At 49.7% G+C, this 25,055-nt stretch overlaps 1 protein-coding gene across 1 annotated transcript in view; it reads right to left on the bottom strand.

The window, feature by feature from the left end:
- The window catches only part of LOC138521214 (protein mono-ADP-ribosyltransferase PARP12-like), a 693,870-nt gene that overhangs the window by 121,517 nt on the left and 547,298 nt on the right, over nt 1-25,055 (bottom strand). The window contains exon 8 of the mRNA XM_069633866.1: nt 23,142-23,220. Within this exon, the coding sequence (XP_069489967.1) occupies nt 23,142-23,220 (79 nt within the window). The remainder of the gene's footprint in view (nt 1-23,141; nt 23,221-25,055) is intronic.

The following is a 25,055-nucleotide window of genomic DNA, read 5'->3' as shown; positions in this document are numbered from 1 at the left end:
CATCATCATAGCTTGCTAATAGCGTAGTATTATTAGCAACCCCAATAGTGTATGCAGCTGCTGACGTGACACGTTTGCCCAGGGCATACAAACTTTTAGACTCCTTGTCCGGTGGTGATTCTCCCGTGGCAAGGGGTACCCCTGCCCTCTTTCGAGTGGTAGTCACTACAAGTGAGTCAGGGATGCCATTCCCCTTGATATAGAGAGGGTCGGTAAGGGAAGGCCAAAATAGTTTTTCGACTCTTGGGTTCACTGCTCGTGTCTGAGCAGGTGTGACCAAAGATGGAGCTACCCGTCTCCGAACAGAGTTAAGGAGGGGGATGGATTGACTCGCTGGAGGTTTTTCTTTAATAATATCCTCCACAAAATCCTGCTCCGGTACCGCCTCTTGAGTGGCAATTTTGAAGAATTCTGCCGCTTTTTTCAACGTGGAGTTGAAAGCCATTTGATCATCCACAGGGAGGCCTGGCGAGCCGGAGTGGATGGAGGAGAGTCCAGGACCAAAATATCAGAGTCCTGATCTTGTTGTGTCCAAGGGTTTTCACCCTCCTGCTGGGTCTCCTCCAAGTTGTCTGTCGTGTCCTGTTGATCCTCCTCATAGTTTTCGAGAGAGGACGTTTCTTCTTCCTCATTATAGATATCTCTATAAGTATCCATATGGATCAAGTCTTCTTGTTGGAAAACCTGAAACTGATCTACTTGAATATGAGGGTTAGGGTCTACCTGTGCTTTTTTTCAGGGCCGGATGATCTGAAGAAGTGATGATCCGCTCCAGCCGATCCATACAACCTTCAAACTTTTTTGTAGTCCATTTAGAGGACCCGAACGGGCCGGCGCGAGGAGAAGTGACATTCTCCGCACTTTGGCCTCGACGGGAACCTCTAAGGGTGTAGGAGAGAGTTTCTTGACTATCTACGTAAGTCTAATCGGAATCGGGGACATAATCCGCTGAAAACGTTCCCGCGGATTGACCCATAATCTTTGGCGGAACCGGGATAAGACCCACCGCCGCTGCGATCCTTCCGATGCTACTTTGGATAGTCGCTGAATCGAGAGACAAAGGCTGCGATGATTTGTCAGCAGCAGAAGGACCGTCCGTGCCATCAGGAGGTTTAGCGGACGGGTTTCCGGGTAGAGGCCTAGTCGTATTTTTCGGGCCTATAGAGGCCTTGGAACTCGTCGAAGTGTCGGGCTCCTGACTTTCGATGTGTGTAGGATTAGGAGTAGAGCCCTTGGTCTTTTTTGTTTGCCCAGTCGCCATGCGCTGCTGCGAATGCGGGGAAGGCTGTGGAACAGAGCGATCTGGGGGAACCGGCGAAGTTTTCGGCAGCCCCGTTGGCGCTTTCACCTTTTTCGACGCAACCATCGAAATTGGTGTAGGGCTTGTGTGCTTAGTGTTACGGTGCGATTATACGCCCCTGTCACCGGGTGTGGTCCCTGTAGCAAGACCAGAGTCGAGCCTGGAAGGGTCGGGCGTGGCGGTCCTAGAAGTGTCCGCCTCAAGGTCTATAACATCCACATTGGACGTTTGGTCATCCGAAGTACCCCCGTCACTTTCGGTTGGTGTGGCGGTGGGGGAGGGGGGGCTCCACACGTGACATGCCGTAGACGGCCCACTGCTTTACACAGCGCTCCTTAAGGGTCTTGGGCCTAAGGAGTTTGCATGCCGCACACCGCTTCTCGTCGTGCTCTAGGGGGAGACGAGCGTTACACGTCCTGTGCTCGTCCTTCAAAGGATATCTGACCCTACACTTAGGGCAGAATCTAAAGGGAGTCCTTTCCATAGCAAAAGGGAAGGATGACCAGACCAAAAGGGAAAGGAGGGGAAAGGAGGAAAGACATACTAAAACAATATGGCCACCCTGACCCCACTCTCCCTACTGTATAGGTCGGCCAGAGGGCCCGACCACGTGGACAATCCGGCCGCCGGATCTTAGGCGCCGAAATCCACAGCCGTAGACGATTCCCCTGTAGTCTTCGTCGAAGATGTTGTTATTGGCGAAGTGACTTAACGGGGAATAAACCGACAATTCGGTAAAATAAACAATGTCTCTAGTAAGAGCTCCGCTATAGGGCGACCAGTTTTCTGGGTGGAAAAAAAAAATCTGAGGGACCTCGGCACCTGAGGGATTTTGGGTACTACACACGTCACGATAGAGTGTGTTACAGACACGCCTATGCCAACGTCCCCTTACGGTCCCCGAAAGACAAGATGCAATACTCTATGGTTACCACTGGATGTCGGACCATATGCACAGCATGTGATTCTAAGCAGATTAACAAGCATCAGAAATGTCGTTTTCCAGGGCACACTCCCACATGCTGATCGCCAGTCTGCACAGAGAAGGGTATCTGGTGCCCCCCTGTATGTTGACATAGTACATGCTGGTCGAGTTGTCTGTCTGGATGAGGACAACCATGCCCCTGAGAAGAGGTAGGAATGCTCGGAGCGCTAGCCGGATGGCGTTCAGCTCCAATCAACCGATGTGGTATTCCTGCTCCTGTCGAGTCCAGGTGGCGTGGACCGAGAGATCATCCAGTGTGGCTCCCCAGCCCTCGAGCGAGGAGTCTGTGGTGATGGTGGCCTGCGGAGAGGGCGGTCGAAAGGGCTTGCCCGTCCATAGGTTGCAGTCCCTGGACCACCATGATATGTCTGGGTGGAGAGATGGAGGAACGTTGATCATCTTGGATTGCGAGCCCCACTCCCGATTCCATGAGGCCGCGAAGTGCAGCTGAATCCTCCTCATCCTTAGTCTTGTGAGCGGCAAGGCTAATAGGAACGCTGCCAGTAGACCCAGGAGATGTTGGTACCACCATGGCGAGGTCACTTCTGTGCTGAGGAAGTGGGCGGTGGCCCTCTTGATGGCTGAGATTTTGTCCTCCGACAGAAATACCTTCTCCGAGCACGTGTCCCAGATGAGGCCAGGAATGTCAGAGTCTGCGTAGGCTGCAACTGTGACTTCTTGAGATTGAGCAAGAAGTCCAGATTGTGCATTGTGTTCATAAGGGCATGGGAAGAGTGGCGAACTGCTTCCGGAGAGGTAGACCTGACGAGCCAGACATCGAGGTATGGGTAGATGTGGAGGCCCTGCGCTCTGAGGAGGGCCGTCACAGCATTTGCGAGTCTGGTAAAGAACCTGGGGGCCGAGTTGAGGCCAAAAGAAAGGACCTTGTATTGAAAATGGAATCCCATGATCCTGAACCGTAGGAAAGAACGATGGGGCTGGCAAATCGGGACGTGTGGGTACGCGTCCTTCAGATCCAGGGAGCACATCCAGTCTCCCTTGTCCAATGTCTCTGCTATAAAAGCTGGCGTAACCATCTTGAATTTTTGCAGGGGTAAGGAGAGGTTGAGAAAAGGTCCAGCACAACTCTCAGGCCCGCCTGGTTCTTCTTCTTCTGCATGTTGAAAATCCAGGAGTAAAAGCCAAAGCCTCGCTGGGAGGTTGGGACTTCCTCCACTCCCTGGCTCTCTATGAGCGACTGGATCTCCGCCAAAAGAGTTGCTGTCTCAACCTGTGGGAGTGGAGGGGAGGAGAGGCTGGGATAGGAAGGCGGTACCCCGTGGATACTACAGAGAGGCTCCAGGGGTCCGTGAAATTCTGGCGCCAGAAGTGTGCATGGAGAGCAAGCCTGCCCCCCACCGGAGACACGTGGACCCGAAGGGGCGTGTCATGCTTTCTTTCCCTCGGAGGCTGTCGCTGAGGAGGGCGACTGGAAAAAGCACTTACTGCCCCCTGCCCCCCCCCCTATTTTGTTGTTTGCGCCGGCTCTGGGACAGCAAGCGGTCCGGCTTCCTGGATCTGCTTTCCTGGAAGCTGCGGATCCCTTCATATGTATGACCCCTTTCTGAGCGCTGCTGAGATTGGATGTACGATTTGGGCGTGGTCTTTGTAAGGCTGGATAAAGACTTAGCTGTTTGTGAGCTGTTTTTCTTCTTGTCCAGCTTTTCGTCCGATGAGGAGTGGAAGAGGCTCCCCCCCTCCCCTCGAACGGTAGATCTAGTATGCGTTCCTGGACATCGGGGTTGAATTCTGTTGCCCGGAGCCAGGCTGTTCTTCTCATGTCCGTGGCCATACAGATGGCATGGCTCGAGGTATCAATATGAGCCACTGTGGATTCCATGAGGTCATGCTCCACCAGCTTGGCTTCAGCTAGCCCCGCCTTAAAGCGTGACTGGCTCTGGGTGGGGAGTTCCTCCTGCAATTTCCCGCCATGATCTTTGGTTGGCGGCTGCCAGCGCGGCATTGGCGTTGGCTTGAAGTAGATGAAAAGAGGCGTTGGAATAGAGTTTCTTGCCATACCCCTCTTCTCCTCCTTGTCTAGCAGCGCCACAGAGGAAGAGGCTGAGGATGACTGGGGCTTGGAGTATAGTGATGCTGCAGCGATCACTGAAGAGTGTGGCTGAGGATGGGCCGAGAGCAAGAGTGTATCCCCCTCCACCTTCTGTACTTGGCATCCAGGCGTCGATTGACCGGCTGGGCTGAGTGGGGTTTGCACCAGCCCTTCTTGGCCAGGGAGACTACATCAGTCTGCAAAGGAATCCGTGATTTGGCAGAGGGGCGTTGCGTGAGGACTTCAGCCAGAACCCCCTCTGCCGGCTGCTCGACCTCGGGTTGGGGAAGGCCCAGGTACTCTGCCAGACCAGCAAGACGTTCGTGGAAGGCCCTAGCTGAGGATGGCGTGTTTGGAGGCTGGGGTATTAGAACTGCAGCCGGAGGCTGAGGAGGCGGCGGAGGTTGCAGAGTTTGCTGTGGAGCCGAAGGAGGCGGCTGCTCCGGGGCCCCGACGGAGGCGTCTGTGGTGCCGCTAGCATGGTGGGAATGACTTCCCTGATGCAGTCTTTGAAGATAGCCCCCATCTGAGGTGACCTCAAGAGGCCGCTGAACTTCTCGAAGAGGTGGCAGGGAGTGCCGAAAGGGTAGCGGGGGCTGCTGGAGCGGCTGCATACCCTGTCCATATGGAGGCAAAGGAAAGCTGCCCTGCGCAAATGAGGGGTAGACTGTAGGCCACGTACCTGGTTGAGGCCAGTCCCACCTTGACACTCGTTCTTTGCTGAATTCCTGAAATGGCGTCGGACAAGTGCCTCTTTCTGGCGCGGCAGCCATTTTGTCGAGCTGCCTGCCATGTACCTGCCACGTGGTGCTCGGCCCGCTGGGCCTGGCCTCGTCCAAGACTCTTGCGTGTGGATCATGAGGCGTACCCCGCTCCTCGGGCCTCGGCCCGGTAGGTGTGACACCCTCGACCAGGGGGTCGGTAGAGCTGAGTCTGGGCGTAACCCCTCGGATGTATTGCCGGTATTAGGGCATAGCCCCTCGGCCATAGTGCTGGTAAAAGGGCGGAACCCCTCGGCAATAGTGCTGCTAAAAGAACCTTCTGGTTCCTCAACACTGCGCCCGGGAGGATCAAAGGATCCCTCAACCCGAAGTCCGGTAGCTGAAGCAGCCTCGGTGCACGTGTCGGTAGAAGGACCTGGCCGGTCCCTCCCACACGGAGAGTCCCTGGGAAGGAGTCTCCCTTGCGGGAAGGACCTGGCCGGTCCCTCCTGCGAGGGAGAGTCCCTGGGAAGGAGTCTCCCTTGCGGGGTGCGCTGGAAAATATCAGCCCTACCTTGGGCCTGGTTCGATGCTTCACGAAGTTCTTGAGATCCTCTGGAGGCGACCTCTGGAAGAGCTCCCTCCACCTGGCTAGTCTGTTCTTCAGCGCCTTTGAGGACAGCGAGTCACACGCTGAGCATGATTGCCAACCGTGGTCTGGGCCAAGGCAACGTAGGCAGAGGGCGAGGGGGTCGGACGTTGGGAAGAGCCCGTTGCAGGATGGACACCTGCTGAACCCTTTAGAAGTCGACATGCGCCGGGGAGGAGCATGACGCCTGAGGACCGAGTACCTGAATGATAGATAAGACAAAAAAGAAGCATCCGCGTGTGGAATTAAATGGCCGAAGCCAAACCCAGGATCGCTGGTGAATTTGGCCCGTTCGTGTCGACACGGAAAGGGGGACTGAGGTGTGGCGCTTTAAAGAGGAAGACGTTTTTTTCTGGTGAAAAAGGGTCCGTCTCCCATCCCTTGGAAGGGACGCCCATGCAGTATGGAGGAAAGGGGACGGAACGTAAGAGTATGTTTTGTGTGTGGGTCTGTAGATCATGTGAAAGGGGACCCCAAATGTAAAGGTAAACCTTCAGTTGGCCACACTGCCTCCTTAGCCTTCATCCCTGAGAGAGAAGCACAAATGGCAAGTACACACTTTCAACTACTGGCTGAAGACCCCATTGGAGTGCAAGCCAGTGTATCTTTAGTGTCCCTGGGTCTGTGGGAACAGCATGTGGATGTTTAGAACTCCATTCCAGAAAACACTAACACATATTATAAGGACAGTGTTCTTGTAAATGGTCCAGAAACCCCTGCCATCAAAGACACTGGGGCAAGCATTACAGTGGTTGATGAAAGCTTTTTCAAACGCGAGTATGTAGCTAAGGCACCCAAAGGCCCTATCGAAATGATGCCTATTCTGCCAGCTCTCATCCAGTGCAATAACATGACTGTTAGGATCCCCGTTAGTGTACAGAATGAATTGCCAGGGAGAGTCCTCCTGGGAAAAGAGTCTAGTACTCCCAGGCCTCCCTGCAAAAAGAAGCAGGAGCAAACAAGATTGGGGTGAGAGGCAACCTTAAGAGACTCTCAGTTTGAGGTTAAAGAGATTTCCAATACCTCCAGTCCACAGGAAGGCCACCTTTCAAATTTCAACACAAGAAAAGAGACCAAGGAGAAATCCAAGATCTCTGGGAAAAAGAAAGGTCTTAAACCTAAACCTGTACATAGGACAAGGACATCCCTGAGAGGACTGTCCCAGGTCACACCAGTGACCCCTTCCCCAGCTGATGCTGAGTGAGAGGACCAACCAAATCCTATGGAATCAGCTACTGGTGACACAGAGCTGGAAGAAAACCTTCCCTGTATTGGAGATCTGGATCCCAGAAACCCTCCTCAGCTGCAAACTTTACTTGCAGAAGGTGGACCCTCTAGGGCAGACTTCAGCAGAGGACAAAGAGAGTGTCCCTCTCTAGAAGGTCTGCGCCAGCAGACAGCTTCCAAGCTGGAAGGGCAAGAGCCAGGGAAGTATAGGCTTTACTGGGAGGATGGCCTCCTCTACAGTAAACCTATTGAGTCTACCACAAGGGACTACAGGAGACTGGTAGTGCCCCAGGAGTCGATAGGTTCCTACAGTTAGCACATGAAAGCCCTTTGGCTGGTCACGTGAGTTTCAAGAAGACCAAAGAGAGGCTATCTCGGTACTTCTACTGCCCAAAGCGGGGGCTGATGTAGATACATTCTGTAGGAGCTGCCACACTTGTCAGACTTCTGGCAAGAGTGGAACCAAAAATGTGGCACCCTTAGTGCCCCTACCTGTGGTGGGAGTTCCTTTTGAGAGGGTGGGGATTGAAATTGTTGGTCCCCTAGACCCTCCAACTTCCTCAGGCAACCGATTTATATTAGTTGTGATAGACCATGCCACCAGTTATCCTGAGGCCATACCTATGAGAACTGTTACTGCTCAGGCAGTGGCTAAGGCCCTCCTTGGTATTTTTACCAGGGTAGGGTTTTCCTAAGGAAGTCATCTCTGACAGGGGATCACACGTATTGTCCCACTACATGCAGACCATGTGGAAAAACTGTGGAGTGACTTACAAGTTCTCAACAGCCAACCATCCCCAAACCAATGTGTTGGTGGAGAGGTTTAACCGTACTATGAAGAGCATGATAGGTGCTTTAGATGAACCCCTTAGAAGAAAGTGGGACCCTCTACTGCCATGCCTTCTCTTTGCTTATAGAGAAGTCCCTCAAGCAGGGGTTGGTTTTAGCCCCTTTGAATTTCTTTATGGTCATCCAGTCAGAGGCCCTTTGGCCCTGATCAAGGATGGGTTGGAGAGTGTTCCTTCCCTACAGCCAGTGAGAGTAACTGACTATGTGCTGGGCCACAGGAAGAGGATGGCACTGATGATAGAAGAGTCAGAAAACCTGAAAGGAGGTCAGGCTCTGGTCAAGCATTGGCATGACCAGAAGGCCAACACGATATGATATGGCATTTATAACGCGCCTATACACAAGTGTTTCAAGGTGCGACGAGGCAAGGGCAGGGAACAAAGGGAGGACGGACAACGATCCTACTATGCCAGGTGTCATTCAGTGTGCAGTACATGGGAATAGATAACAATAAGTAAAGTAACGGCTAGCAAGTGTCAAGTGCATGGTTTACTTCAGACCAGCTTGTATTGGTTATGGTACCTACAAGGCAGAGGGATTTACAGGACAAGTGGATTGGACCCTTCAAGATTGTAGGCAAGCTTGGAGAGGTCAACTATTTAGTGTAGTTGGACAACCCCAAGGAGGCCCCTAGGGTCTATCACACTAACCGCCGAAAGGCTTATGTTTCCAGGCCAGAACTACGAGCTTTGCTTCTAGCCTCTGATCAAGAGGAAGAGGAGGAGGAGGAGGAGGAGGAGCGAGCCTCTCCCTGATCTCCTCAGGGGACAACCTTCAGATGAGACAACTGAAGGAATGAAACTCTCTACAGATTTGACTCTGCAACAACAGGAGGAGTGCAAGGCTCTGTTGAATCAGTTTGCCTCCCTGCTTTCACTGACACCAGGCGTGACCCCTTGAAGCTAGCATGATATCCTCACTGGTGACAGTACAGTCTCCCTGTCAAGAATAGGGGCTACAAAATGTCAGATCATGTCAGATCTCACATAAAGGAAGTGGTCAAGAAGATGCTTGACCTTGGGGTTAAGGAGCCATCTACAAGTCCTTGGGCTAGTCAGTTGTGCTAGTGCCAAAAGCAGGAACCAAAGAGTTGAGATTCTGTGTAGACTATAGAGCTCTTAATGCAGTCACCACGACTGATGCCCATCCTTTACCCAGGACAGATGAACTGGTGGACAAACTTGGTTCAGCCATGTTCCTCAGTACATCTGATTTGACCTCAGGCTATTGGAAAATAGCTGTGACAGACCATGCCACGGAGAACACTGCATTATCCATCCCAGGAGGCTTATACAAGTTTAAAGTTATGCTTTTTGGACTTAAGAATGCACCTGCTAAATTTCGGAGGATGGTGAATCATGTTCTGAATGGGTTAGAGGACGTCTGCATGGCATACTTGGATGACATTGCAGTGTTCAGCCCCCACTTGGCACGAGCATCTTTAACACCTAGGATATGTTTTGCAGGCTCTGGAACAGGCCCATCTGACAATAAAGGCTAGTAAATGTCAAATTGGTCAGAGTAAAGTGGTCTACCTTGGACATGAGGTAGGAGGAGGTGAAATTAGGCCATTGCCACGCAAAGTACAAGCTGTACAAGACTGGGCCACTCCTACTACTTAGACTCAAGTGAGAGCCTTTCTAGGTCTCACTGGATATAATAGGAACTTCATAGAGAACTATGGGACCATAGCTTCTCCCTTAAATGTGATCTCCTCACCCAGAAGGTCAGGTGGAATGAGGAGTGCACTAAGGCCTTTGAAGGACTGAAGAATACCCTATGTCAACCACAGGTCTTGAGAGCTCCTTATTACAACCAATCCTTCACTGTACAGACAGATGCTTCTAATGCAGTGATTGGTGCCGTTTCGAGCCAGCTGGATGAGAAAGGCAGGGTACACCCTATCTGCTTCATCAGCGCAGGAAGCTGAAGAACCGCAAGACAAGGTGGGCAACTATAGAATGTGAATGTTTCGCCATTGTGTGGTCTCTGAAGAAGTTTAGGCCACACTTGTATGGTTCTTCTTTCATTATTCAGACAGACCACCAACCCTTGAGATGGTTAATGCAGATGAAGGGGGAGAATCCAAATGTTGAGATGGTCAATCAGACTCCAAGGGTTTGATTTTACCATAGAACAGAGGTCAGAGTGTAATCACCAAAATGCTGATGGCCTCTCCAGAAAGTATGACAGACTAGAATAAAAGATTCATCCAGGAGTGGATTAAATCCTCCTGTCCCTTAATCTGGGGGCGGGTGACGAGTGTTAGGGAGAATACTCATTTCTATGCCAATTCCCTTCAATCCTAGAGACCCCCAGCTCTTTTGCTGAACATAGGACTTTTTAATTTTAATCCTGGAGTGAGTGAGACCTTTTTCTCACTCTCTCATGTGTTTTGACCTGATTTGGATTTTATGTTTTAACTGTTTTTGGAGTCTAACAAACTCCATTGGCATCTACTTTTTGTATGGTGACACACAGTACCTTCAGTGCAGTGACCCAGAGAAATCCTTCATAAGGTTTAAATACCTTTTCTTGGGTGTACTACAGTTCCCAAGAACAGTAAAGTGAAATTGACTTTACTTAACTTTTCTCTTTGTAGGTCCAGCACACACCATTTTATGTGGAGTACTGGGGGGTTACCTAGTTGCCCCTAATCCTACATCCTCATGTAAAATGTGTATGTTACCCTCACTACTTTAAATTGCTGGTGGCAGAGGTTTCATTTTTCCTACCATTGTGCTTTCCTACCGCAGGCTGAACCCTCAGCTGCAGTACAGCACCAATGGGTGATCATTTCGTCAAAATGACCCTGGTCTTCTTTTCTTGCCATTTTCTGTTTGTGAGGTCTTTCTTGGGTTTTACTCTGTGCGTCGAGGCAGATTTGAGCTCTTTGTTCGTTTTGCCTTTGGCAGGCTTCAGCCCTGAAGCCTGCTTCTGGCTCCAGTGTGTCTGGGAAGGCAGGATGTGAGGGAGGTTCCCGAAACACCCCTGTCCTTTGTCTCTAGGAATGCCTGAATGCAACCAGTCCTGATTGGCTGGATGGCTGTCCTTGCTGGACAGCGACCCTGCTGTGTGATTGATAGCCTAGGCTGTTCATGAATGGGAGAAACCTGCTTAAAAGGCAAGGATTTTGGGACTAGAGGCTCAGTTGACCACTGGGAGAAAGACATGGCGAAGAAACCGTGAACGAAGCTTACTGCATCCTCCTGAACCTTTGAATTGCCTGGTGAAGCCCTGCTGCTGTGCTGAAACTCCTTTTTCAATTCGACAGAGAAGCTCTGGAGGGGATGACTTCTCACCTTGGGTTAGTGGGACCAACTAACCCTGAAATGAACTCCACTGGACCATCTTCCCCAACTGGCTGTACTTCTTCATTGCTGCAAGAGCCGAGTGCCATGGGTCGAATAATCAGTAGTCGAGTGAAACGTCTGAAATCTGGCTAGAAGCTCCAGGAGTCTCCTAAGCACCCTCCACAAGCATGACGGCCAGAGCTCGAGTCCCCCTCCCCAGAGTGCAGGACCCAAAGAGTGAAGGAAGCCCAACCGGTATCCGAGATCCGCGACGGTGCTGTTTGGTAAGCGCTGTAACCGCAAAGTGCAGCTGAACCGAAAAGAGCCCGTAGCTGCCAACGACCTCCAGATGTCCTCCCTTTTGTCCCCACGACTGAGGCTCAGAAACATGGGGTCTGCACTGCTGTAGCAAGACAGGATCCAGCTGGACCACTCTTCTTCAAACCAGAGGTACAGTTTAGACTTGGGGTACTTAACTCATTGGGCCTCATTACGAGTATGGAGGTAGCCATGGTGCTATTAGCGCCATGGCTACCCCCATACCGCATACCGGGTCCGGGTTCCTTGAATGAAGAATTACCAGGTCATTCCAACCTTGGAGGACCCGGTAATTCCTCATTCAAAATACCAATCCCCATCCCCATTCGAGCCCCATAGGGCTCAATGGAAATGGGGAGGGAGCTAATAATGGGCCCGTTAATAACGGGCCCGCTATTAGCTCCCTGGTCCTTCAGCGGCTCCCACTAAACCAGCCGCCCTCAGCGGGACCCGCTAAAGGACCTCGTAATGCGGTGGTAAGGGGTTAACGGCATCGGCATCCTTACCGGCGCCGTTAACCCCTTACCGCCGACCTCGTAATGAGGCCCATTGTCTTTTAGCTGTGCTATTCTCAGTTGGGAATTGCAGTGGCTTACCTTTAGAGTTGATTCTTTGCACAGGCTTAACCGCTTGTAACCATACAAGTGGTTTTCTACAAACTCTAACTTTGTGTAAGACTGTTTCTAATCTAAGAAGTGCCTCAGCTCCATAAACTGTGTTCCAATTGACTTTGGCTGTCCTGGCTCCCTGAAGACTCTTCTAGTCCATTGACTCATAGGTGGTAACTTGTTTTAGACTGCTACTGCTGAGAAAGGCTTGTCTAACCTTCATTGGAAAATGTAGTTGTCCTCACTTATACTGAGAACCTGTTTAACCTTTTCCTTCCTTAAATCTTTCCTTTCTGCAACCTCAGAATCTTCAAAGTAACTAGTGTGATATATAAATGCCATTACTGTCCTTGTGATTGAAGTCACCTCAGGGTGTAGGAAGTGTGTAAGAAGCATATCCAAAGAGTATCCACTAACTTGTTCTGATTCTGAAAAGTAATTTTAAATTATATTTACATTTTTACATGAATTGCCTTTTTAAAGAACACTCATTTAACCCCTTAAATGCCAAGGGCGAGCTATCTCGTCCTTGACATTACGTACGCAGTGCCAAGGACGAGATAGCTAGTCCTTTTTGGCACTCTGTCGTTTTGAGCGATCCCTGCAAAGCAGGGATCGCTCAAAACTGTAATCCAACCCCCGGGCTGTGTGAGGGGGAGGTCCCCCCTCACTGCCAGGGGGCTGGATTGCCTTCAGTTTCACGTCGGCTTGCGTAATGCACGCTGGCGTGAAACAAAGTAAATTCACAGCGGCAGCCATTTTCGGCTGCTGCGGTGAAGAGAGAAGGTGAGTGCCCTTCTCCCTCTGCCTCGCTCTCCGGCTGTATTTCAAGCCGGAGATCGAGGTAGGTATTGTTGGAAAGGGGAGATTCTCCCCTTTCCAACCATACCCTTTGTGTAGCATTGCTGCTCACGGATCGGGCGCAGGGACTCAAGATGGACTCAAGGGGAACATTTGCAATGAATGCTATGGATGCCCCAGTGCCTCAAGTAGAATGTGCTCTTGGCTTGAAGGGTAGTTCTCTCTTAGCAAGAGTGTAACAGAGAGTGATGCATTGAACAATCCATCTAGATATAGTGGATTTTGAAACTGCATCTCCTTCTCTTCCTGCTGCCACTGAGACAAAGAACTGATTAGTCTTTCTCAGTGGTCTGGTTCTTTCCATGTAGAACATGACAGCTCTGCACACATCAAGTGTATGCAGACTTTTTTCTCCCAAATTGGAAGGGTTTTGAAAGAACGTTGGTAGTTCTATTGACTGGTTTACATGGTATTTTGAGATGAATTTCGGCGAAAACCTTGGGTGCGTGCGTAGAACCACTTTATCTTTGTGAACTGCTAAAAACGGGTCTAAAACATAAAGAGCCTGTAGTTCACTTACTCTCCTAATGGAGGTGATAGCTATTAGGAAAGCGGTCTTAAGAGTGAGGTCTTTAAGAGTTGCTTTGTGCATGGGTTCAAAGGGTGAGCCCATGAGTTTGGTAAGTACCACATTCAGGTCCCAGCCGGGAGCTGGGTTTGCTATCGGAGGGTGTATTCTCTTTACTCCCTCCATGAAGGCTTTGATAACTGGGACTTTCCACCACGACACTTTAAGCTGGGAAGTGGTGTATGCAGAAAGTGCCGCTAGGTGGACTTTAATGGAATTGAACACTAGACCTGAGTCCAGTAAATGGGTTAGGTACAGGACAATGTGCGTGGGGGAGCAGTCAACCGGGTCGATGCTTCTTCCTCTACACCAGATGACAAATCTCTTCCATTTGCTAGAATAACAGTGACGAGTGTTAGGCTTTCTAGCCTTCCTGAGGATGTCCATGCATCTCTGCGGGAGTTGTAAGTGTCCAAATTCTATGATCTCAGGAGCCAGGCTGCTAAATTCATGGTCTGAGGGCATGGATGCAGTGTCCTGCCCTTGTCCTGTGACAGCATGTTGTGCGGGCAGGGAAGTTTCACTGGGGGAGATAGAGACATCTCCATCAAGTGAGCGAACCATGGCTGCCGGGCCCACATAGGGGCCACTAGTATCATGGTAACTTGTTCCTGGTGCATCTTGTGCACAATCTTGTTGAGAAGGGGAGTCGGGGGGAAAGGCGTAAGCAAATTTCCCTGACCATGGAATCGATAGACCGTTCCCCTTGGATTGGTTCTGGGGGTACCTGGAGGCGTAATCTTGGCCTTGTGAGTTCTCCAGAGTTGCGAACAGGTCTATTTCTAGGAATCCCCATTGTGTGAAGACGATGTCTTCCTGCAACTGCCATTCGTACTCTGAGGGAAGTCTCTGCTGAGTTCGTCTGCTAGCAGATTGAGTTCCCCTGGTACATGTTGCGACAGTAGGAACATGTTGTGTTTGAGAGCCCACTTCCAGATATTCTGGGACAGCTTGGACAGTCCTGGAGAGTGGGTGCCCCCTTGCTTGTTGAGGTAGTACATGGCTGTGGTGCTGTCCGTAAGGACCATCACTGTCTTCCCTTGTAGGTGTTCCTGGAAGGCTTTTAGTGCCTTGAACACAGCCAGTAGCTCCAGTAGGTTTATGTGCATGGATGCTACGCTCGGAGTCCACACTCCGTGAGCAGTCTGATGGGATAGGTGAGCCCCCCATCCTGTGAGGGATGCGTCTGTGGTTAGAGTGGCTTCCACTGCGGGTGTGGCAAAGGGTTTCCCTCTTACCAGGTTTTCCTTTGTCCACCACCGTAGCGAGAGAACCAAGGCCTGCGAGACCACCACTAGATCGTCCCATTGTCCGCTGGCCTAACACCACTGGCTGTTGAGCCACTCTTACATTGGGCGCATGCGCAGGCGCGAGTGAGGTACCAAATAAATACATGACGCCATCATTCCTAGCAAGCGCATCGCTTTGCGCACCGTCACCTCCCGACCTGCCACATATTGGGGGATCTGAAACAGCATGTTTTGGACCCTCTCGTTGGAGGGGAAGACAAGGCCGTCCTTTGTTCGAATTAGAGCCCCTAGTGACTTGGCTGGGGTCTAAGCTGGACTTCTTCTCATTGATGGAGAAGCCCAGTTGGAACAAAAGGTCTACAATCTTTTGGGTGTTTGAGAAGCATGTCTCGTAAGAATCCCCTGTTATGAGCCAGTCGTCGAGGTAAGGGTATACTGTGATGGATAACCTGCGCAGGTGGGCCGCTGCCACTGCCAGTACTTTCGTGAATACCCTTGGTGCAGGTGCTATGCCGAAGGGTAGCACTCTGAACTGGTAGTGTTTGCCCTCTATCATGAACCTGAGGTATTTTCTGTGCGCTGGCAACATTAAAATATGAAAGTATGCATCTTTCATGTCCAGATTTGTCATGTAATCTCCTTGTGATAGCAGTGGGATCACTTCCTGTAAGGTCACCATACAAAACTTTTGGGGTTTGACAAACTTGTTCGGTGGGCGCAGATCTAATACAGGGCGCATGGTTCGATCCTTTTTGGGTACAAGGAAGTACACTGAATAAATACCTTCCGTTACCTGAGATAGAGGCACGACCTCTATAGCTCCTTTTTCCAGTAGCTGGTCCACTTCTTGGAGAAGGATGGCGAGGTGTTCTGGTGTCATGCGTCGTCCCCTCGGGGGTCTGTATGTTGGGGAACTGTTGAACTCTATACAGTAGCCGCGGGCTACGGTGGATAGTACCAAGCGGTCTGTTGTTATTCCCTCCCATGCTGGAAGAAAGGATGTTAACCGGCCCCCGACCGGCGATGCATGGGAGGGGACCCGAATCTTCGCGTCACTTGGTGTTGTGGTGGCTTGGGACCCTCTAGGGGTGGAACCCCGGCCTCTCCCCTTGCCACGGCGTTGACCTCTCTGATTGTACTGGCCACTATTAATTTGGTAGTTGTTGGCAGAATATTGAAGTTGTTGATTCTGTTGCTGGCGTTGGCCACGAAAAGAATGCTTGTTGCCAAATCCCCGTCTGTTAGGGGGCTTTGAGATTTGGTCCAAGGTCTTTATGGTATCAAATTCTTTTTTCGCATTTTCCAGTGCATCGTCCACTGCCTTTCCAAAGAGGTTAGACTCTTCAATAGGCTTGTTAATGAGCGCTGCTTGCGTTTCCGCCTTAAACCCGGAATTGCGAAGCCAGACGTGGCGCTTCAGCAGAATTCCCTGTACCAAAGAGCGGCCAGCTGTTTCCGCTGCATCGAGGGTATTCTTAACGATGCATTGGTTGACCAGAGACCCTTTATTAACTGTAGCCAGCAATCTAGTTTTTAGGGGTTCAGGGACTTCCTCAATGTCCTGCTTAAGCTTTCCCCATTGCACATCAGCGTAGCTTGCCAGCAATGTGTTATTATTGGCAATTCTAGTTGAGAACGCTGCCGAGGTGGTAATTCTTTTGGCTAGGGCATAAAGCTTTTTCCCCTCTTTATCCGGGGGTGCCTCTCTGGTAGACAGTGGAATCCCAGCCCTTTTCCTAGTGTTAGTCACCACTAAGGAGTCCGGGATTGAGTGACCCTTAATATATAGTGGGTCTGATTGAGAGGGTGAGAACAATTTTTCGATTCTTGGATTAACCCCTCTTACTAGTGCAGGGGTGGCCAGTGAAGGGTTGATTCGTCTCTTAACAGAGGCGAGTATTGGAATTGTTTGGCTTTGTGGGGTTTTTTTCTTTGATAATCCTTTCCACGAAGTCAGTGTCTGGGGTGACCTCCCCAGTTTCGACCTCAAAATGTGCTGCTGCCTTCCTCAGCAGCGCGTTAAAGGTGGGCTGATCGTCAACAGGCGAAGGGTTCCTAACTGGTGTGGTCTGAGGAGACCTGATGTCTATAATGTCTGGCTCTGTAGACCCTGATGGTGACTGCCAGGGATTGGGGTCACCCTCACCTGGGTCTTCTTCGTACCCTTTCTCACTTATGTTAGTGTCCTCATGGAAGCCTTCTCCCTCTTGTTGGTTTTCATCATTAATGAACTCCTCTCCTTCCTGGAAGTTCATATCCTCCTGAAAGGGGTTATAGAACAACTTCGGGTATTTAGCCCTTGGACTTTCTAGGAGTACCTCCCTAGGTCTTTTAGGTGTCCTATTTTCTGGAATGGCCATGAATATGTCTAACTTGTCCATACAGGACTGGAACTTCTCTAAGGTCCACTGAGGTAGGCCAGAGCGGTCTGGGAGTGGAAAATGAGTTTCTTCTCCTTGTATTCGCCTAGATCTGTCCCATAGCGCCAAAGATAAGGTGCCTTCGCCTTCTGAGAAGTGTTCTGGTAAGCTAGGGCTTTCCGTCGACGGTGGGAGCTGTCCCAGCCTACTTTCCGGGGCCTTCGGCGTTTCTTTGGCCTTGTGCGCGGTTTTCGGCGTGTCACTTGTCGTCCGTCTCTGGCCGTCCTTAAAAGATATACGTGCAAGGCTTTCCGCGATCATTCTGTCTGCCGAGGGATTGCTCGCCGTCGCGCTAGGTACCGTCAAGTCTTTACTGGCAACGTGAGCACTCTTACGAGGCGCGTCGCCGCCTGAGGGTTTGGGGTTAGCGCCCTTATTACCAGAGTGCCCAGTCGCCTGTCGTGGGAGCGGTGGCGGGGAGGGCTGGCGACCCTTACGGTCGGCGGAACACGCCGGTGGGCCCGGCGCCTCCGTTGGCGCTATGGCTGCCTTTGTCTTCGACAAATGCGTGCCGTGGGGTATGTGTTTATGAGATTTCTTGTGTGCGTCCTTGTCGCCGGGGTGTTCATCCCCATAAGCTGGGCGTGAGCCGGGCTTGTCGGGGATGGGGACGGACGAAGAGGAGCGAGAACGCTCCCTCGAGACGTCTACAACCTTCGTTACGGAGGCCGTGTAATCACTGTCCTCGTCACATTCAGCGGCGGCAGCGGGCGGGGAATCTGACCTAGACATGGCGTAGGCCGCCCACCTTTTGACCCTGCTGTCCTTTATCGTTTTGGGCTTAAGTAACTTACAGGCCGCACAGCCGTCCTCCTTGTGATCGAGGGGCAAGCAACAGTTGCACCGTTTGTGCTTGTCCTTCCAGGTATATTTGCCTTTGCAAAGTGGGCAAAACCTAAAGGGCGTCCTCTCCATAGCTGAGGGCAAGAAGTGTGATTACGACCTCGAAAGAGAGGGAGGGGAAAGAGAAAGGCATTCTCGGAGTGAAAAGAAAAGATCACACAACCCCACTCTGACTACTGTGTAAGGCCGGCGAGGCCAGGCCACGTGTTCGGCGACGCTGAAGGATCTCCTCCGCTCGTCCTTCCGTCAAAGATCTTGCTCGGCGGAGAAACAGCGTGCAGCTTCGTCGAGGGAGGGATCTATGTGTTAGATATTAATAATAATAAACGACCAAGGGTCGAAGAAATGATTTCGCAATGTCTCTCGAGGAGCTCCGCATAGAGGCGACCAATAACTGGGCGGAAAAAAACAATCTGAGGGACCTCGACGCGTGAGGGATTGTGGGTACAATGCACGTCACTATAGGGATAGTGTTACAGACACGCCTTGTCGACGTCCCCTTTTCGACTACGAAAAACAAAATGCAATACTCCGCAGTGACCACTGGATGTCGGACTATGCACAGCATGTGATTCTAAGCAGATTAACAAACATCAGAATGTTTTTTATTATTCTATAGTTAGGGCCGACTGTCAGTGGGGTGGGTGAGACTGGGGCTGGATTGTTGGTGGTGTGGGTAGGAATGGGCCGTCTGGGCAGATATGTTAGTGGACTGGGACACAATTGCAGGGGCAGGCCACAAATTGCCCCCCATGACAGCAGAACATTGGTGTTTCCCTGGGAGCGGATCCCTCCCATGTGGGTTGTACATCTGCAAGCCAGGCTCCACCTCTGGCTGTGCTATGTTACAGATGTCACCTCCGGGGAGGAATGGGGATCCTGCCGGGGCTCTCTGGAGCTGCTGCTGTGCTTAGGGGACGGTACACCCACATGGTACATGGATGTCCAAGGCCAGGAACATCACCTCCAACCGTCCTGGAGTTGCGGCTGGGCTGCATTACAGCGTTTCCCTTCGGGGAGAAGCTGTAACGCAGGGCAGCCAGGGCTCCAGCAAAGTCGGCGGTAATATCCCTGGCCTTGGGCACCCTTCTCCCATGTGGGTCTTTGCTGGGGGTTCTGGGTAATAAATTCTGGGCCGATTTGTGCAAGTCAGACCTCTGTGGATTCCCACGGGTGTCTTATTTTCAGAAATGCATGGGGTTCCCTGTTTTCCTTGCTGGCTTTGCCACCCTAGGCCCAAATCTGTAGGTTGCCCACATGAACAAAATGTGCTGTGCCGATAGGCTTAGGGTTAGCAGTGGGTTACTCTTTTCCTTTTGCGCCCCCGGTAGGTGCACCCACACATGTGATGTACCGTTTTCATCTGGACACATGTGGGGACGCGGGAAGGTAGGCGATGTGTTATTGGCGGTGTGTTTCGGTGGGTGGCCAGAGCGAAATGTCTGAGAATTGTCTTCCAGCCAATTTCAGAGACATTTCTCTGTGTTCACTCACCGAAACACGTCACCAACAACTGATGTCATACCTTCTCGCATTCCCACAGGTGTCCCAACGAAAACGGTACCTCATGTGTGTGGGTAAGGTCGATGGCATCCGGTACGGATGCTTGGTCATCACTAGTGCCCACGTCACTTTCGGCGGGTGCGGCGGTGGGGGAAGACGATCCAGCCCGTGACATGCCATAGGCGGCCTACCGCTTAACGCGGTGCTCCTTAAGTGTTTTAGGTCGAAGGAGTCTACCGGCCGCGCAGCGCGCTTCGTCGTGGTCAAGGGGCAGACAGTTATTGCACTTATCTTGCTCGTCCTTCCACGGGTATCTGACCCTGCAAGAGGGGCAAAACCTAAATGGTGTCCTTTACATAGCGAAAGGTAATGAAGGTGATGACCAGACCTAGAGGGTAAAGAGGGGGAAAGAGGAGAGACACAGCGGAAGATATGACCACCCCAACCCCACTCTCCCTATTGTGCAGGCCGGGTAAAGGGCCCGGCCACGTAGATGGCTCTGCTGCCGGATCTTTAGGCGTTGAAGTCCACCGCCGTCGAAAGTTCCTGCAGTCTTCGTCGTAGTATCTGAACACTGTCGAAGTCGGAAACCATGATTAACAATGAAGAGCTCTGCAATAGGGTGACTAGTTATCTGGGCGGAAAAAAAGAATCTAAGGGACCTCGGTGCGTGAGGGATTTTGGGTACACTACACGTCACGATAGCGATAGTGTTACAGACACCCCTATGCCGACATCCCCTTTCGGTCCCCGAAAGACAAGATGCAATATTCTGCGGTTACCACTGGATGTCGGACCATATGCACAGCATGTGATTCTAAACAGATTAACAAGCATCAGAATTGCATTTATATATTACACTGTTATACTTTGCAGATTCAGAGTTGTAGAAAGGAAAGTTTAAGGTAAGTAAAAAGGTTAGAACAGTTTCTCAGTAAATGTGAGGCCAACTAAATCCTCCAATGAAGTCTAGATAAGACTTTCTCAGCAGAACAAGTACACAACAAGCTACCACCTATGAGGGACAAGCAATATCAAAGTCACTGGATTTAGAAGAGTGCCTTTAAGGAGCAAGGACAGCCAACGTCATTTGGAACACAGTCTATGGATCTGATGCACTTCTTGGAAGGGAGTTGAAGTCAACTCGAAAAAAGGTAGCCAATGCAATTCCCAAGTGAGAAGAGTGTGGCTAAAGGCAATGAGGTAAGTACCCCAAGCCTAAACAGTACATCTGGTTAGAAGAAGAGTGGTCCAGCTGGATTTCGTCTTGCCACAGCGGTGCGGACACTAGTTCCTGAGCCTGAGTCGTGGGCACAAGAGGGACAACGTCTGGAGTGCTCCTGCGGCGGTACGTGGGAGAGTCGGCAGCTACGGGCCCTTTTTGGTTCAGCGGCACTTTGTGGTTTCAGCGCTTAGCAAACAACACTGATGCGGATCTTGCACACCGGTTGGACTCTCTTCGCTCCCTCGGTCCTGCACTCTGGTGAGGGGACTCTGGATCTGGAGGTCCTGCTTCTGGAGGGTCCTTAAGAGTCTCCTGGAGCTTCTAGCCGGATTTGTTCTGCGGCAGACGTTGCACTCTACTTCGGACACTGGACCGCAGGCATTGGGCTCTCACAGCAACAGAGAGGCACAGCAAGTTGGGGATGGTGGTACAGTGGAGTTCGTCTCAGGGTTAGTTGGTCCCACTAACCCAAGGGAAGAAGTCGTTCCGTCCGTAGCTTCTCTGTCGAGGTGAAAAAGGAGATCAGCACAGCAGCAGGGCTTCACGGGGCAATTCAATGTTCCAGGAGGTTGTAGCCAGCTTCGTTCACAGTTTCTTCGTCGGGTGTTTCTCCCAGTGGTCGACTCTGCCTGTAGTCCCAAAACCCTCGCCTTTCAAGCAGGTTTCTCCCATTCATGCAAAGCCTAGGATGTCAATCACACAGCAGGGTTGCCAGCCAATCAGGACCAGTTGCATTCACGCATTCCTAGAGACAAAGGGATAGGGGATTTTCGGGGCCCTCCCTCACATCCTGTCCTTCCAGACACACTGGAGCCAGGGGCAGGCTTCAGGGCTGAAGCCCGCCAAAGGCAAGACAAACAAAGGGCTCAAACTTGTCTCAACGCACAGAGTAAAACCCAGGAAAGACCTCACAAACAGAAAATGCCAAAAAAAGAATACAGGGGCCATTTTGACAAAATGGTCACCCATGGGTGCTGTACTGCAGCTGAGGGTTCAGCCTGCGGTAGAAAAGCACAATGGTAGGAAAAAGTAAACCACTGCCACCAGCCATTTAAAGTAGTGAGGGTAACATACAAATGTTACATGGGAAGTAGGATCGGGGGCTACTAGGTAACCCCCCAGCACTCCACATACAATGGTCTGTGCTGGACTTACAAAGAGAAAAGGTAAGTGAAGTTAATTTCACGTTACTATTCTTGGGAACTGTAGTTCACACAAGAAAAGGTATTTAAACCTTATGAGTAATCTAAAGGATTTCTCGGTGACACTGCACTGAAGGTGCTGTGTGTCACCATACAAAAAGCAGATGCCTATGGAGTTTGTCAGACTCCAAAAACAGTGAAAACACAAAATCCAAATCAGGTAAAAACACGAGAGAGTGAGAAAAAGGTTTCACTCACTCCAGGGTTAAAATTAAATCCGAAATCCAGCAAAAGAGCTGGGGGTCTCTAAGGTGTGAGGAATTTAGCACTAAAATGAAAATTCTCTGTAACAACTGGGAAGACTGGTAGTAGCTTGGGAGGAGGAATTAGTAGTGGGAGAAGGAGTGTAGCAGTGGAAAGAGTAGTAATATTGTGGAAGGAGTAGAAAAACAGGGTAGGAGGAGTGTGTCAGTGAGAAGAGTAACAAAAGTGTGGGAGAAGGCGTAGAAGTGGAGGGGGAGGAGTAGCCATAGAGCATAAGAGTACAAGGAAGAGAGTTAACATCAAGGTGTGGGTTAGGTGGGGTGTAACATCAGATTTAAAGGAGATTGACGAGAAGAGAAGGAGGAGGGGTGTAGTAGTTAGAGTAGAGGAAGGGAGCAAGCAAATTGCGGGCATGAGTGAACGAAATAGATTACAACAGAGCAAAATGCATTAGGTTGCTAACAACGGGATAAAGCATCGACAGCTAAATCGCTTATATAAAGAAATTAGACAGCTGGTGTTTATGAAGGCATCTCTAGCATCAGACAAGTGTTTAGAAAGCATGTGTCCCAGATCTGTTACAGTAATCTGGAGTTATGGACCCCTAGGGTAGGGTGGGAATCACCAGGAAGACCAGAGAGAGTGAGATGTCCCTAGGATCCCACAAAAAATTAAATAAAACCACTGAAACTGTTCTGGGGTCTCAGTGTGTTCTTGTGCCAACTGTGACACTGCATATCTTTGACAGATTCTTTTGGGTTTTCCTGGTGGTGCCACATGGAACAGTCTATGTCAGGATGACATCCTCTAGAGGAATGCATAGCTGGCAACACTTTGTGCTCATCTGTGCATTGACTTTTGAGTGTGGATTTCAGATTCCTGGCCAGATCCCAAGATTCAGATTTTTTTGCCGGATCTGAATTCCTACTGTCATGTTGAAGGCAGGTCTTCCTTATCAGTAAGCACCAATCACACAATTTCCTGGATCATTTTAGCATTTCCCACAGACCTGCGAAAATCAGCAACTGCATTTATCTTTGGGTATAAAAAACGAATTTACTTCGATATAAATATCTTACCCGTACCTTATAATTGTGCCATTGTCCGCTGTCACCCAAAAACTGCCAGACTGGTCCAGAAATTCTTATGTTCTGCAGTGGAACACTGCAAAAGAAAGATGGGAAGAAAAAATATAAAAGGTTATATGGGGCATATTAGATTATTATCGCCCTATGACAGATTAGGGACTCAGTTACCATGGAGGTCTAAGTCCTCCTGACACAGTCCCAGCCTTTCTCCAATTCGAGGTTGATTTAAAGTGCACAACTAAACCCTGCAATAATGACACCCATTTTGTAGCATATACCACATAATGAATAGCGGAATGGTTGTTAAATAATAGCTGTAAATATAAAGCAATATCATAATTACTTCATCTACCTCTGACATACGAAAGGAGGAGTCGGTCTTAGAACCTGCATGTTGCATACACATCTTTTCCAGACATGCTCCATACACAAAGGTGTTTTACTAGCTGACATGATGAATGTACATGTGAGAAAATTTCTAATTTTGAACTGTAAGGGGGATTTTACTCAACCCTATGCCTGCAGCAAAACAGAACGACACACAAATTGTTAGGACAGAATTGAATTTCTGGGTATAAAGCAGTCCTTTTGCTTTGCTTTTTCCCCTTGAATGTTCAATGATCTCTGACCTCTTTGGTCCGAGTGATTGCTACTGAAGTCCTCAAGACAACTTTACTGGCACACCATAGGCTACAGTCAATTACACAAACATTATACATAACATTTCATACAAATATTTCAAAGAAATCAGATATTAAAGTATCATACATAATTAATGTAAATGTGAGTTTTCCGATCCAGTATACAGTATTTCCAAGCCTTACATCAACATGATTTTTAAATATATAAGTGTCATAACGTATAAATGAATAGAGTTGGACGTCTGCAACCATGCTCTCTTAATATACTAACAGCGCACAGTTTTAAGTTCAGTAAGACCGAATTCATAGGCTGAAGCTAAATATCTTATTTGAAACTCAATTAAAAATGGGTTGTGATAGCTTGATTTAATACTGCACTAATCAAAACATGAAGTGAAAAATAGTTTCCACACACTGAAAAGGCCAGTCGTATACAAATCTGACGTACTAAGCTTTTTCCATCTGCTTACAACAGCTAAAACTGGCAGCGTAGCTAGATTACATTTTAGATGTAATACACGTATCTGTTTGTGTCTCCTTTGATCAACTTAACACTTTGGAGTAGATTTATTGGGAAGATGGTTAATTGAAGTATGTGATTTGAACAACTCATCAATTGATCCTGGACAAAATTTCAAAAAGATTTGTCACCAATACTTGTATCTCTGTTCATACCATGCTCTGGAAAAAAAAACACTGTTGGAACAGACCCAGTCGCAAAAGCAAGGCTTTAACATGACGGAACCAAGGCATACAGACAAGCATTCTATACACATCCAAAAGAAAGAAGAAGGGGATCCAACTCAGATCGTCTCCACACCGAAAGCCAATGTAAAATAGATTTGAAAGCCAATCGTCCATCAATCCTTCTTTTGACAAATTCTAGGCAGAGATGTAAATTTGGAATGGAAGTCAGAGATTTTACCATACCCTTTCAAATGTATTTTTATTTCTGACCATGTCAAATTACCATGCCCCCCTTAATTCAGCACCATAACCTGTTTCTGATACAGCTTTAGATGCACAAGCCTTCAGTGCCCGGACACAATTTGGCTATCAAGCAGTTAGCCAATTGCTATTGATTATCTACTGAAAAAGACACTTGGTCTTCCGGACTCTGCTCCAAACCCATCTATACACAGTGAGATGAACAAGTTACTTACCAAATCTGGTAACGTTCTTTCAATGGGATGTTCCTCCGACGTATTCCACATCTATGAAATGTAATGTCCACAGCTGTGCTGCTTCGGAAAATTTTTGGCAGAGGGCG

This window comes from Ambystoma mexicanum, chromosome 13 (assembly GCF_040938575.1).
Source record: "Ambystoma mexicanum isolate Mex_15411 chromosome 13, UKY_AmexF1_1, whole genome shotgun sequence".
Taxonomy (NCBI): Eukaryota; Metazoa; Chordata; class Amphibia; order Caudata; family Ambystomatidae; genus Ambystoma; species Ambystoma mexicanum.
The sequence above is the reverse complement of the archived record's forward strand: the minus strand, read 5'-3'. Positions and strand labels throughout refer to the sequence as shown.